The sequence below is a fragment of the Cynoglossus semilaevis genome, chromosome 5 (assembly GCF_000523025.1).
Source record: "Cynoglossus semilaevis isolate Cse_v1.0 chromosome 5, Cse_v1.0, whole genome shotgun sequence".
In the NCBI taxonomy this organism is placed as follows: Eukaryota; Metazoa; Chordata; class Actinopteri; order Pleuronectiformes; family Cynoglossidae; genus Cynoglossus; species Cynoglossus semilaevis.
The window spans coordinates 14,757,122-14,770,167 of record NC_024311.1 but is presented as its reverse complement, the minus strand read 5'-3'; the positions used below and the strand labels follow the sequence as shown (position 1 = coordinate 14,770,167).

The 13,046-nt window shown below is 39.2% G+C and overlaps 2 protein-coding genes across 2 annotated transcripts in view; both read left to right on the top strand.

Moving 5' to 3' along the window:
* Nucleotides 1-665: 665 nt before the first annotated feature.
* On the top strand, nt 666-4,658 carry nusap1 (nucleolar and spindle associated protein 1). The gene is made up of 12 exons (XM_017032389.2): nt 666-864; nt 970-1,041; nt 1,409-1,600; nt 1,759-1,957; nt 2,309-2,383; nt 2,476-2,588; nt 2,792-2,833; nt 2,920-3,098; nt 3,279-3,430; nt 3,520-3,636; nt 4,033-4,144; nt 4,228-4,658. Exons 1-12 carry the CDS (start codon nt 784-786, stop codon nt 4,313-4,315), a joined length of 1,422 nt encoding a protein of 473 aa, XP_016887878.1. The 5' UTR covers nt 666-783; the 3' UTR covers nt 4,316-4,658.
* A 794-nt stretch (nt 4,659-5,452) lies between these two features.
* cttn (cortactin) overlaps nt 5,453-13,046 on the top strand; it is a 9,923-nt gene continuing 2,329 nt past the window's right edge. Inside the window, exons 1-14 of the mRNA XM_025055798.1 lie at nt 5,453-5,635; nt 7,280-7,388; nt 7,468-7,541; nt 7,635-7,764; nt 7,910-8,020; nt 8,352-8,406; nt 9,290-9,400; nt 9,783-9,893; nt 10,365-10,475; nt 11,289-11,399; nt 12,113-12,168; nt 12,245-12,314; nt 12,412-12,623; nt 12,940-13,046. The exon at nt 12,940-13,046 is cut by the window's right edge and continues 5 nt beyond it. Of these exons, the coding sequence (XP_024911566.1) occupies nt 7,305-7,388; nt 7,468-7,541; nt 7,635-7,764; nt 7,910-8,020; nt 8,352-8,406; nt 9,290-9,400; nt 9,783-9,893; nt 10,365-10,475; nt 11,289-11,399; nt 12,113-12,168; nt 12,245-12,314; nt 12,412-12,623; nt 12,940-13,046 (1,343 nt within the window). The 5' untranslated portion in view covers nt 5,453-5,635; nt 7,280-7,304. The remainder of the gene's footprint in view (nt 5,636-7,279; nt 7,389-7,467; nt 7,542-7,634; nt 7,765-7,909; nt 8,021-8,351; nt 8,407-9,289; nt 9,401-9,782; nt 9,894-10,364; nt 10,476-11,288; nt 11,400-12,112; nt 12,169-12,244; nt 12,315-12,411; nt 12,624-12,939) is intronic.

The window sequence follows — 13,046 nt, the reverse complement described above, 5'->3', positions numbered from 1 at the left end:
CGGTGCAAATCACGTTGCTGTTTTTATTCCCCGCTCCTCCTGTTGAAATTTTCTGATCTTGTAACAATGATGTACAGTCCGAGTACTTATAAACTATTTTTATCACAGTATTATTTATTGCTTACTTTCAATAAAACCTTGAAACCTATTTTACACTGCAGGAAATATTCATACTCAAGTGTCTGAATTTACTTGACCACTGTTACTACATCTTTTCCTTGTCGAGAGGATCCTCAAAATGTTTGCTGCTTATGTCTTGCAGGAAAACAGATAGATAGATAGAACAACAGTAAGTAGGTAAAATACAATAAAATACAAACATGTGTAGGTTAGTAGAAGTAGATAGATAATGTTAGTAGATTAGTAGGTAATTATTGTTACTGTGTATGGTGTTGTTGATTGCAATCTCAATTATTATTTACTATTATATTTCTATACCATTGTTAACAATTACTGCACTAATACTACACAATACTAATATAAGCATGGATGAAATACAAAAGTCGTTAAATTTAGACAACAAAAGCTTAAATTTAATTAAAAGAACTGTTACGCCCCCTACTGGTAAACAGTGCGAATGATTATATTTTAAATAAAATGTATCTTTATTCTGATTGGCTGTTGGGCGTTCCCTGTCCCATGAGGTAGCCAATCATGTTGCAGCAGCGGCTGTTTTGAACTTGTGTTTTTCTTTAACCGTCAGTGAAGCGCCATTGCTGGTGTACTTACCGTGGTCCTCTTAAAGTAGTGTTTAAAAAAAGAAGAAGAAAAGGGATAAACAATATGGACATAGACGTGGACTCACTAAAATATGCGGAGCTGCAAAAACACGCAAAGAAACTCGGACTTAAAGCGAACCTCAAGGTAAGCGGGAAGAAAACACTTAGCCCGGGACGACTAGCAGTAAGCTAACGTGTGCGTAAACAAACGGGAGCGAGATGCTAAACTTTTAACTTCTGTTTTAAACAGGCGGACAAACTCCTGACGTTGGTTAAAGAACATTACCAACAAAAGGGAATCAAAAACGTGGAGGATGAAAAGGTAAATCACTCACTTAGTTATTATTTGTTTAGGTCGTCCCTTTGCAGGGGTCGATACAGCAGACCACCACCACCACCACCTCCTGTTGTTGTCCTCAGTACACCCACAAATCTGGGTCTTAATCTTTTGCAAACAACCATGGCCTGGCCGTTTATACAGATTTTCATTTTCTATTATTTTTTTATTTTTTTTTTTTACATCTTGGCCACTTGATCACGGTTTGTCTACAGCTGTACTGTATTGTCCTACACTGTGGCTCGTCTGCTTTTAATAAATGATCGTTGGTGCTAGGGCTAAATAAGAAAAGTGAATTTATTGTAAGAAATTCTGAATTATTTTCTTTCTTTTGACATAATTTATTTTTCAGAGACACGTTGAGAATGCAGCTGTTGTCCAGAAAAAGGTGGAGCCTGAAGAAGATCCCAGTACTGAGAAAAACACAGAGGGACTTCCTTGCACTGCTGTGTTTGTAAACACACGCAGAGGAAAAGGAAGAAATGCCAAACGAAAGATCTCTAATGATAAGTGTGATGCCAAGTCGACAACAAATGCTGTAGAGGTGTGTAATTACTCACAGACGGTTTGGGTTGAAGTTGGACTTCAACGAACCCTTAAGTTTATTTAATATAAAATCAATATTATTTCATAAGTACGTCTTAAATGAAAAAACAAACAAAACAATTGTCATTCCATTTGTTTATCTGTTGAAATCTGAAGGTTGACCATGAAGTGGCAGTATCTGTGGCATCCAAAGGTGGGGATCATCGTGCCAAAAAGAGGAGATTATCTTCTATCAACAATTCTCCTGAAAATAAACTGGAGCTTCCCAAAGACTTGCAAGTCACTCAGGATAAGGAGCAGCAACAGCAGCATGAGGAAGCTGATGTAAATGATGATGCACCAAGTGAGGACACAGGTCTGTAGCATTTATTATGAGAGGATATTTTGTTACTGTCCTTGGTCAAGTGGATCTTTGGTAGAATCACTGGCCAGTAATTTGAATTTTACAGTCTGCAGTCTAGTATGTCTGCCAGAATTAATTCTCTTACTTGCATATGTATTTACATATATATAATATATATATATATGTTTAATGTTGTTTTGTTTCGACAACAAAGGATGTCAGAAAATATAGCTTTATGTTTTGAATTTAAATATTATGCGTTGTTTATTGGTTTTGGTTTTATTTTTGTGTGTTTGATAGATAAGAAGACTAGACTTTACATTCCTTTCAAAGAGAGAAATATTGACATTTCATTTTCTCCAGGAACTTCAACAAATGGCTCCAAAGCAAGTAAAATCCCTCTACAAAAGAGGAAAAAGTTAAAGCCCCAGACTCCCAGTAAGTAATGTTATTTCCCCAACTTTTGTTTTGACCACATTGCTGAGTTTTCTGAGCAGGTAGCCACATAAATAATTGGAGTTCTTTTGTAGACTTCAAGAAACTTCACGAGGCACACTTTAAAAAGATGGAGTCCATTGATTCTTATGTTCAGAGGAAAAACAAGCAAATGGAGACGTACAAAGCTGGAGCTAAAGAACTCAAGGTACTATGAATGTTCTGGGGAGAGGGAGGGTTCTGTGGTCGCTAAACAGGGAAAAAAGTCTGATGACAAAGGTGCTCGGAGAGAAGATAGTTGAACCGAACAGTTCAAGGCATTTTCCTTAACTGTTTTAATCAAGTGTAATCTATTATTTTAGTAACTGTCAGTTTTACAGACTCATTTGTTGCCTGTGTTTTCTTTTTCAGTCGCTTTCAGAACAGCAGCAACTCAATGGCAAAACCCAAACAGTTGAGTGATGTTTGTGATTACCTTTCTGTATGTTCCACTGTGTGCTGCGATTCACCTAAAATTGAACTAAAATTCTATTCTGCAGAAGGCCAACCAGAGTCGTACATCACTGTTCAGTCCCGCCCCAGTCAGCAAGATAGTGTCTGAAGACAAATGTAGAAAATCAATGATGTTGTCTGGTAAAACTCTGGCACTGAAGGCTGCGAATAAGGCAGAGGTTCCATTCAGACCATCTGTCCTTTCCACGCGCAAGATCAATGTCCGGTAAGAAGACATTATTTCTGCAGGGTTTTGTTATAAGAAAACGTCTTTGTTGTTGTATAAAGCTATGGTGGGAAAAGTGATGTCAGCAAGAACACTGCCCTCTGTATGTTCTTATTCACTAAGAGTAATTTATTTTTTTTGTCTTGAAAATAATGTCTTTTCCATAATACTTGTGTGCAGGTTCTCAAAAGGCACACGTGAAAATGACCACAAGACTTCCTTTGTAAAGACGCCTGCACGTTTCTCACCCTGCGTTGCCTCAAGCACCCCTCAACAGCCCACTGCCGTGGTAAAGTCCACCAGTGTCAGAACATCTGTCACAAAAACTCCAGGTACTAAGAATTTAGAACAACGTGTGGAGTTTATAGAAAGAAACATTTTGAAATAAATATTCATGAAATTTTCTTTTCAATTCCAAAAGGTGTGTTCGTTTTCACTGGCAACAACAGCACATTGGCAACACCTGGAACCCAGAAAAAGGCAGCGTTTGACCTGAAGGCCAGTCTGTCTCGTCCACTCGGCTATAAACCTCATAAAGGTAAAAAGAAAAAAAGAAGTCCAGTTCATTTGTATTTCAGACTAGGACAATGACATTAACACAATGTTTAACAACTCTCCTCGCTGTGACTTTCACATTCTTCTTTTTTACATTCTGCATCAAACTAATGTGGGAAGAGTTTTGTTATTAACTGTTTCCTTGTTTACCACGTCTGTCTCTTGTTCTCGGGGAACATGTTGTCCCAAAGTGGCACCCTCTGCACAGCAAGCACCTTGTCTTGCATTTTAATTAAAAAGTTCATCTAAAGGATAAACTGTTTATTGTAAAGAAGGAAAAACAACAGCAAAATAATACACACAAGACTATTTCATGTCGTCATCCTGCAGAGCTATACTGACCAAAATCAAATGTTTTTTTTAATTCCTTAACCATCAGGAAAACTAAAGCCTTTTGGAGAAGTGAATGAAAATGCATCAGTTGCAGCAAACGAATCTCAAAATGCAAACCCACATCAGAAAAATTACAAACAGCACCAGGTCAAAACCAGGTACGTTTTAATTTTTATTAACCACCAGATAAGTCTTTGTCTATTTTAACTCTTGTCTGATGCACATTTGTTTCTTATTCTAGGGAGGACAGGAGGGAAAAACAAGTAAAAGAAAGAAAGGAGAAAAAAACAAACATGCTGGGGGCAAGAAGAGGCCTTGTCATGATGTAAAAAAAAAAAAGAAACAATTCTGCTTCTTAGTAGATGCTTGCATATTTGTAGACATTGTTTTTTTTTCCTTGTAAATATTTTCTGTTGCTAAAAAAAAGTCTCTCTTTTTTTTTAAAAGTAGACAAGCTTCTTTTTTCATTCTCTCCAGTTGCTGTGCAGTATGTTTTTTATTGACTAATGGATTTGTTATCAACCTTCACATTCGGACTAACTTGTTTTTATTACACCAGTAATGTCATGTCATTTTTGCAATGTATCCTTGTTCATAATTTTCAGGAAGATGGTTGGTACTCAGATGAAAGATTAATTTCTTCATTGAATAAATACATTTAGATTTTAAGAAGTTTTTGAAATGTATTTTTACTTTATTTGATATGTCTTTTTTCAGGGGTTGCCACAGCGAATCATTGATTTCCATCTCTCCCTGTTCTCTGCATCTTATCCTCTGACTCCAACTATCTGCATGTCCTCCCTCACTGCATCCATATATCTCCTCTTTGGCCTTCCTCTTTGTCTCCTACATGGTAGCTCCATCTCTAACATTCTTTTACCAATGTATCCACTGTCCCTCTTCTGCAAAAAGAAAAGTGTTTTTATTACGTGGATAAAATTGCTACCACCTAGATTCTATCAGTGTGACACTTCAAACTGAAACAATTTGGTTCTTTTTGTATGATCAAGTTGCTGTGGTAAAATTTGTGTACAAAAGAAGCTGACAATTAGCAAAAATAAAAAAAAAACAGTTATGTGTTGATACTGAATGTTTGCGATTGTAATTAAGAAAATGTTTTATTTTAGGTACTGGAATCAGAGGTTTAGAGTAGTGAATTATTTGAATATTTTTAACTAAAATTATGAATGGAAGACATTAGGTCTATTTTTGTGTATAAGTTATTAAAGTAATAATTTCTCAGAGAGAAAAAAAGTTTACTGACAGAAAAAAATGGCCTAACTTTACAATTATGTCAACATTTCTTTTTCCCAAACAAGTGATTTTTTTATTTTTTTTATTTTTTTTTTTGCTGTGCTCACGGCACAACAGTATTTTGCAATAAATGATAAATATTACTACTGGACACATTAAATGCAGGAAACGTGAGCTTTCTCTCTCTCAGTAGGTGCTCAGGCCTATTCCTTCACTTTGCCCGCCCATGTGTGACGTCAGTCCTGGCGTAGAACGGGACATTGGGAGAGCCGGAAGTACCGCAGACGTTCCAGGTTCTTCTCAAACATCAACCAAACCGGGGACGGAGTTCGTCAACCGGAGCGAGTTTTAAAAATCACCTCAGAGTGTCGTCGGAGCTTCGTTAGTCTTGCACGGTGAGTAAGTGTCACCTGTATGGGGGAGTAAAAGGGGATTTTTTTGGCGCTCCTGGCTCTCACTCACTCAGTCATTCCACAGGGAGAGACGGTAGCTTTTAGCTAGTTAGCTGAGTGGAAACTGGGGCAGGAAATTAGTGGAGCAGCCCGTTTTTCCCCGAGTGTTTATGGTGTTAAATAAGTGTTGTACAACATTTGCATGTATGAATGACCGCGTTTACTCAAAATGTTAATTTTAAGGCGATTTTCACAAGGGGTCAGACCCGATATCTCGAAATGAGGTCCGCATACAGATACAGTATATGTGATGATGCGTTTACTTGCCACTTTTCAGATGTAAATGTAATCATATTTAGGTTTAACGCGATAGTTCCATTGGCACTCGAAGTTTTATGGATAAAACGAATATACGCTACAACGTCGTTCTGCCAGGACGTCATTTCTTCTTTCCCACTCGGAAATAACGTAAATTATTTGAGATGTGGGAGCGTTGTGCCAGGCGGCTGCTGCTCATTCAGCCTATTATCAGGCTTTAAACCCCCCACAGTCACAGGTGGTAGGTATAGCCCGTCTCTCTGCTGGGCCTGCTGACATAATGTGGTAGAAATGGGTGTGGTTGTGTTGTCCTGTCATGCTTAAAGTTCGAAAACACTACTGCTGCTGCTTATGCTCCTGCTCCTTTCCTTCTCTTGCTCCTGCTGCTCCCGGTGTTTCCTGTTAGGGCTGAATGAAGCCACGTCTCCTGCAGACGCTGACTGCACACAATGTGCTGAGTCAGGAGTTGGAATTCCTACAAACAGCTTTTTGTTTGGCACGGTTAGAAGTCAGGTTACTGTAACTGAGTTTTGTTTTTTGTTTTTTCTTCGTTGTATTTGTAGTTTTCGTTGTATTTTTTTCGTTGTATTTGTAGTTTTCGTTGTATGTTTTATCTCTGGACTCCCAGTCCTACAGCTGCCTTCACATCCTGTTTTTTCACTGACAATATTAATATATTAATATTAATATGCATGCTGAAATTTGAGTGATTTTGGTCAGGTCATCCATAACTATTTAAGTATTCAGTTTAGGAGAAATCACTGCGGTGGCCGTAGGAAGAACCAACTGCTGAATGTGCATGCAGTACTACAAATGGTTCAAGGGTTTTTCTTTCTTTTGCACTGTCTATTGTCTATCACTGCACCAAAACAATGATATGGTGATGATCGTTTTTTTTTATATATATAAATATATTTTATTTCAACATTTATCATTATAAGTGCTTAACTGATTCAAGTTTGGAAAGACACAAACCTGACTACTACCTTACAACAAAATAACAAAAATGTACGTGTTATTTTTCAATCACATATTTAAGCACTAAACAAAAGCAATTCAGTTTTTACGTCTGGCCTCTTTCATAGGAAACACTGACTCACCTGTTTACAGAGCATTCAACACTGATTCTTCAACACAAATGTTTAGTTAAGAATTTAGTGTGGTTGTTTATGTGTACTTGGGTTGAAAAACATTTATTTCAGGATATTTTGTCATAATAAATAATATAATAAATACATTTACACAATATAAATGTATATTTTCTATATATTATTATTATATAATATGCCTTTATGTCAGCAGTAATTCATCTTTTATTACTTGTGTCAGGTAGTGTGGCACAGGCTCAAGCAAGATGTGGAAAGCAGCAGCAGGACAGTCATTTAAGGTGGATGCTGACGAAGGAGGGGACGACTGGGAGACTGATCCTGACTTTGAGGTACTTCCTCCCCTTCTTCTTTTTCCTGCTCCATCCACTCTTGTAGTTCTCGTGATCATTGCTTTTCCTGGATTTCTAGAATGACGTGTCAGAGAAGGAGCAGCGCTGGGGGGCCAAGACAGTGTCTGGCTCAGGACACCAGGGTCACATTAAGTAAGAAGGCCCAATCCTTTTAATCTCCGTGTTTTACTGATACATTTTATTTATCTAACTAATTTCTCATGTATGTATCGTCATTGTTTTAAGCATCAAGCAGCTACGAGAGACCGTGTCAACAGAACACACAAGCCTGAAGCAGAAGGAGCTGGACGATATGCCCAAGGCTTCACATGGTTACGGAGGAAAGTTTGGAGTGCAGCAGGACCGTATGGACAAGGTGAGAAGAAAAAAAGGGCTTTGTGAAAGGATTGTGAATTTGAATTGAATATCAAGAAGGCAGTTAGTATAATTGGAAGAACTCTAAAGATTAATTTTAATCAGAAACATGCATTTTTTTAAAAACCAACTCCTTACCTTCTCAGTCTGCTGTGGGTCACGACTACCAGAGTAAGTTGTCAGCTCACTGCTCCCAAACTGACACATCCAAGGGCTTTGGAGGAAAATTTGGTGTCCAGGCTGACCGTATTGACCAGGTATTTCCAGTTGGTGATTTATTTCTTTTTCATTTGTGTCATGTAGGAGATCAAGTTAAAACACCGGTGATTAATTTATTTTTTTCATTTATGTCATGTAGGAGATCAAGTTAAAACACTTTGTTGGAATTGACTACTTATCCTCTTGAAATATCCCTTCATTTAATTTTTTTTATGTGACTCAAAATTATTATTATTCAGTTTGTTCATTATACAGAATCATCAGTGTCGGAGTTGAGATACATATCAGATTTTTTTGAATGCTGTTGTCATGCACGTATTCTGTTTGACATTTGTAGAATACTGATTTTTGCTTTTTGTCTTTTTCCAGTCTGCTGTTGGGTTTGAGTACACTGGGAAAACGGAAAAACATGCTTCACAGAAAGGTGATGTCCAAACCCGCTGATACGTCTGTATATCTCGGTCTCAGCTGCAACAGCTTCACTTTAATAGATTTTAATAGAGTTTTAAATGTTAGAATTTACCAACTAGCTTTTAGTTTTAAATGTTAGAATTTACCAACTATATCCAGACTGGTTAGATTAACAATGAAGGAGCAGTAAAGTTACCTCAATCAGCATCGCTGTGCACACACACACAAATGCTAAGTTTTGTGTTTGCTTCACTGCTGCTGGAAAAATCAACAGCGCTGATGTGGGTGTGTTGATGATGTCTGTTGATGTCTGTTGAATGCAACATGCCAATCCTCAGAGTAGTGATGTCCACCTGCTCACACTTCACTGTGATCCTGGTGCTGCAGCTTCTTCAGAACCCAGTCTTGTGTTGCACATGTCCCTCATAGAGAACCCTGCTTATACATAGCTGAATGTTAAACCCATTTCCAAATGGTCCTCACTGTAAACCCAGTCCCGTTCAGACCTGTTGCTCCATCGCTTCCTCAACACGCAGTCAAAAGTGTAATGTTGTCTGTTAGGTAAAATTAGCAGCCATTTTTGTTTCAAATTCCAACTTATAAAACAGCTCACCTGGTCTCTGACTTGAGCATACCTGTTCTTCTTTCTTGTGGGACAGGTACATACAGCACAGTAGACCACATACCATTCATTTTACTGCACAGCAGTTCAAAGAGAAATATAGTCGATGCAAAGTATTACCTTTGATTTTGATTTAATCTGCAGTGGAACGTCATGTGCTGTGATACTGTATCTATTACTGACGTAGACTTATATGAGGACTTTGGAATGGGTTACGCCCATGCTGCTTCACCCTGACCTTTCACCCTCACCCCCTCCCTGCTTTGCCATGTAGACTACTCCACTGGGTTTGGGGGACGATATGGTGTGCAGGCAGATCGTGTCGACCAGAGTGCAGTGGGCTTCGATTACCAGGGCAAAACTGAGAAACATGAGTCTCAGAAAGGTTTGTCTAGACTTCCTGACAATCAGCATTCCTAATAAAAAAAAAAGCAGAAATATACACACAAACACACACACACCCACTCACCCTTACAGGAACCTGGCACATTGAACATTACCTCACACAGGTCCTGACACATAAAGTTATGTTGCATTTCTTCCTCTTTTCCAGCTTTTGTTTTCAGCTCTTACAGCATCTGAAATTACAGTGTAATTACTTTATTGTTAAAGTCCCTAAAAGATTTTCCAGTTCTTTCATTATTGACCAGACACGACTGAGCTGCTTCTCCGGTTCAGTGGGACTTGAATTTATCATCAAACATCAACTCTGATCCACCCTTCTCCTCCTCTTTTCTCCTCCTCTGTCGGTATTTTCTGATTTACAGATTACTCCAAAGGCTTTGGTGGCAAGTTTGGCGTTGAGACGGACAAGGTGGACAAAAGTGCCATGGGTTTCGAGTATCAGGGCAAAACGGAGAGGCACGAGTCACAAAAAGGTCAGAGGCGTTGTTTTATTTTTATTTTTTTAATAGTATTTTAAAAAACATTGGATATTTTTTCCTTTTTCCATGCTCTTGTTTTAAGTAAGAAATCTTATCCTTAAATGATCCACCGGTCTTGATGATCTTGATGATGTGGAATTAACTCCACAAGTCAGTGTAAAATAAAAATCTAGAACATTCTAGAAGTTCCACCCGACAGTATATGCTGGTAACAGATGTTAGTCTACGGGTCTATTGAGAAAACATCAATATTACAAGCAGCACTGCAGAGATTTCCATCAGGAAATGCCTGTAGAATATCCTGTTGTTTTTTTAAATGTTCTTCATGATGGTGGAGACCCAGAAATATAACAGTATGAGAACCCTGTGTAAGATTACCTGGATTAGTACTGATGTAACAATTAGAAATCACTGTAGGAACTAATATTTCAGGGTAAAACTGAGGATGTTGTTATGTTTCTGCAGATTACGTGAAAGGATTTGGAGGAAAGTTTGGCGTGCAGACGGACAGACAGGACAAATCTGCTGTGGGGTGGGACCATCAGGAGAAGCTGCAGCTCCACGAGTCTCAGAAAGGTAATGGTTCTGTAAATACAAAAGTGTTCTCCAGTCTTCACACTACCAGGACTCTGTGATGTTTAGATGGATTTCTTGTGTTTATTTCTTTTCAAAAAATGTTGCTACCAAGCCTTCTTGTTTACTACAACATATATATAAAAAGAATCGATTTCTTTAGTTTTATGAAAGTTTAACTCCAGCATTTACCAGCTCTCTGTTTAAACCCTTCTTTCAGCTCCACACATTAGCTCTGATGTGGTCTAACCTCAAGGCTTTGGTTTTGGACCTTCAAGAGTTGAGATCGTCTTTAGTCAGCTGTCTAGAGAACTGAAACCTCAGCCCTGGTTTTTAATATTTTCAGCTAAAAGCTGAGAAATTATTTTAGTTTTGATTTAAAGTAGATGATCTACAAATTTAGTAAAAAAAATAAAAGCTGATACTGGCTCATCTGTCAGTGATCTGCAGTGAACCAGTGTAAACACAGCTTCTAACTTTGTTAGCGGCGACTGCTACACACATTTTGCAGAAGTTGCTCTGTTTAGAAAATCAAAGTGAAAACCAGGGCCTGAATTTCACTACAGTTTAATTTTAGGCAGAATGTTAAGAGCTTCCTCCAGGGCGTTACATTTGAAACTCCCTGTGCTTGATATAACTGGTCACATTTTATGTCTCATCAGAAAGGTCGGCTCTGACTTCTCCCTTCCTCCCTCTCTAACAGGATCTTTTTCACAGATACATTGGCTACTTTCCACCTCGACATTTATTGTTTAGATGTTCACACTGTTTGTCCGTGAAAACGTGTGTGTGTGTGTGTGTTGTGTTGTGTTCCAGACTATAAGCGTGGGTTTGGAGGGCAGTACGGGGTACAGGTGGAGAGACAAGACCAGTGTGCACTGGGATATGAGCACAAGGAGAGCCTGGCCAAGCATGAGTCTCAGAAAGGCACATGACGCCCACACTTTAGTCCACCTCATTCCATGTCTCAGCTACTGTACTAATAACCTTGGCGAGCCGCATTTGACCCGCGAGCTTTGAGTTTGACACATGCTCTGATACATGTTAATTTACATGCAACAAACATCGCCTTCAGGTCACTTAGGTGTGACAGGTCTCCAATCATTACAATATCTACATTTATTTATTTATTTTTTATTCCTCTTAATTTAAACCCTCTACAAACCAGCATCCTTTTTAGTGCTTGTCTGTCACGCTGGCTCCCAGGCAGTTTATTTGCTTATGTCTTTATTTGTGCGCATGATGTCATGAGTTAATGTTAATCTTGACTTCCTGCTGCAGACCCTCTCAGAGACATGGCTGACCTCCCGTGCTGTGGCAGAGCCACGGCGGCTGCTTAATTCCCTCGATGTTCAGATGCTTTTTATCACTTTCTACAGAACAGCATTTTGAATATGTTTTGCATGAGCTCGTCACTGTACCCTGACTTTGCAGCCCACCCCCCCTGTGAAAAACACAGTTGGCTTTGTCTGAACTTTAAGACCAGCACCTTCTCACAAAGCTCCCATTGCACGAGAAACTGACGGATTCAGAATGAATTCGCCACCTCATTTTGTGCTGGTCCCCGGTTTGACGACGCCAGCTGTGGTTGAAACATTTAAGACAGAAACTGACCTTTTAAAAATCTCTTTTGTCACCAGATTACTCTAAAGGATTTGGAGGAAAGTTTGGTGTGCAAAAGGACCGGATGGACAAGGTAAAGTGTGTTTGTGTTTGTAGTTACTTTTACTTTTCACACTTTCATGTCTCACATCTGTGTTTCTGGTGAAAAGAGCGCTGGGACATTTGAGGAAGTGGAAAAACCAACTTCCTCGTATCAGAAGACCAAACCTGTGGAGGCTGGTAGGTTTTTGTTTGTTCGTAGTCTCAGCATCAGCATCCACACCTATAGGATCACATGACCTGACATCATTGGCTGCCTGTCATCTCTGGTTCTCAGCTGGCAGCAGCACAGGAAGCATCAAAGCCCGCTTTGAAAACATTGCCAAACAGAAGGAGGAGGAGGACAAGAAGAGGGCTGAGGAGGAGCGTGCGCGTCGACAGACCAAAGAGAGGCAAGAGCAAGAGGAGGCACGCCGTATGATCGAGGAAACGCCCAAAGCCCCGTCTCCTGCCCCCGCTGCCAGTCCCAGTCCGACACCACCTGTACATGTGAGGCTTTCTCTCTGGTTAGGTGTCATTAGAAACTAAATCATGGTATCTCCACTGGAAAGTTTAAATGATTTTGTGGCTGGACGTCAGGCTTCGTGGTAGAACTAAAAGATACAGTGTTTGGGAATCAGGGCAAGTTTTAAATACTAATATTGTCTTTTTCTGCCAACTGTTTTATTTTTTGAGTGAACAGTGAAATGTTAGATTGTAAAAGAGCTCCACCTACTGTTCCCCAGACGGCAGGTTCATGTGAATGCACCTTGGTCACTGACTAACAATGACTTCCAGTGGATAACTGATATCTGTCTCTTATCAGGTCACAGAAGAACCAATCAATGAAGTTGGCACAGAGGATGTAGACCAGCTCTATGAGGCTGAGCCTCAGAGCCAGTACACGCCGCAGGAAGATCTCTACCTTACGCC

What these genes read in the sequence shown, in the direction of transcription:
- nusap1 (XM_017032389.2), top strand. Translation starts at nt 784, where the DNA reads ATGGACATAGACGTGGACTCACTAAAATATGCGGAGCTGCAAAAACAC. An exon ending in ATCTGTCACAAAAACTCCAG is followed by an intron (nt 3,431 to 3,519) that starts GTACTAAGAATT and finishes CAATTCCAAAAG; the next exon opens with GTGTGTTCGTTTTCACTGGC. An exon ending in CGGCTATAAACCTCATAAAG is followed by an intron (nt 3,637 to 4,032) that starts GTAAAAAGAAAA and finishes CTTAACCATCAG; the next exon opens with GAAAACTAAAGCCTTTTGGA.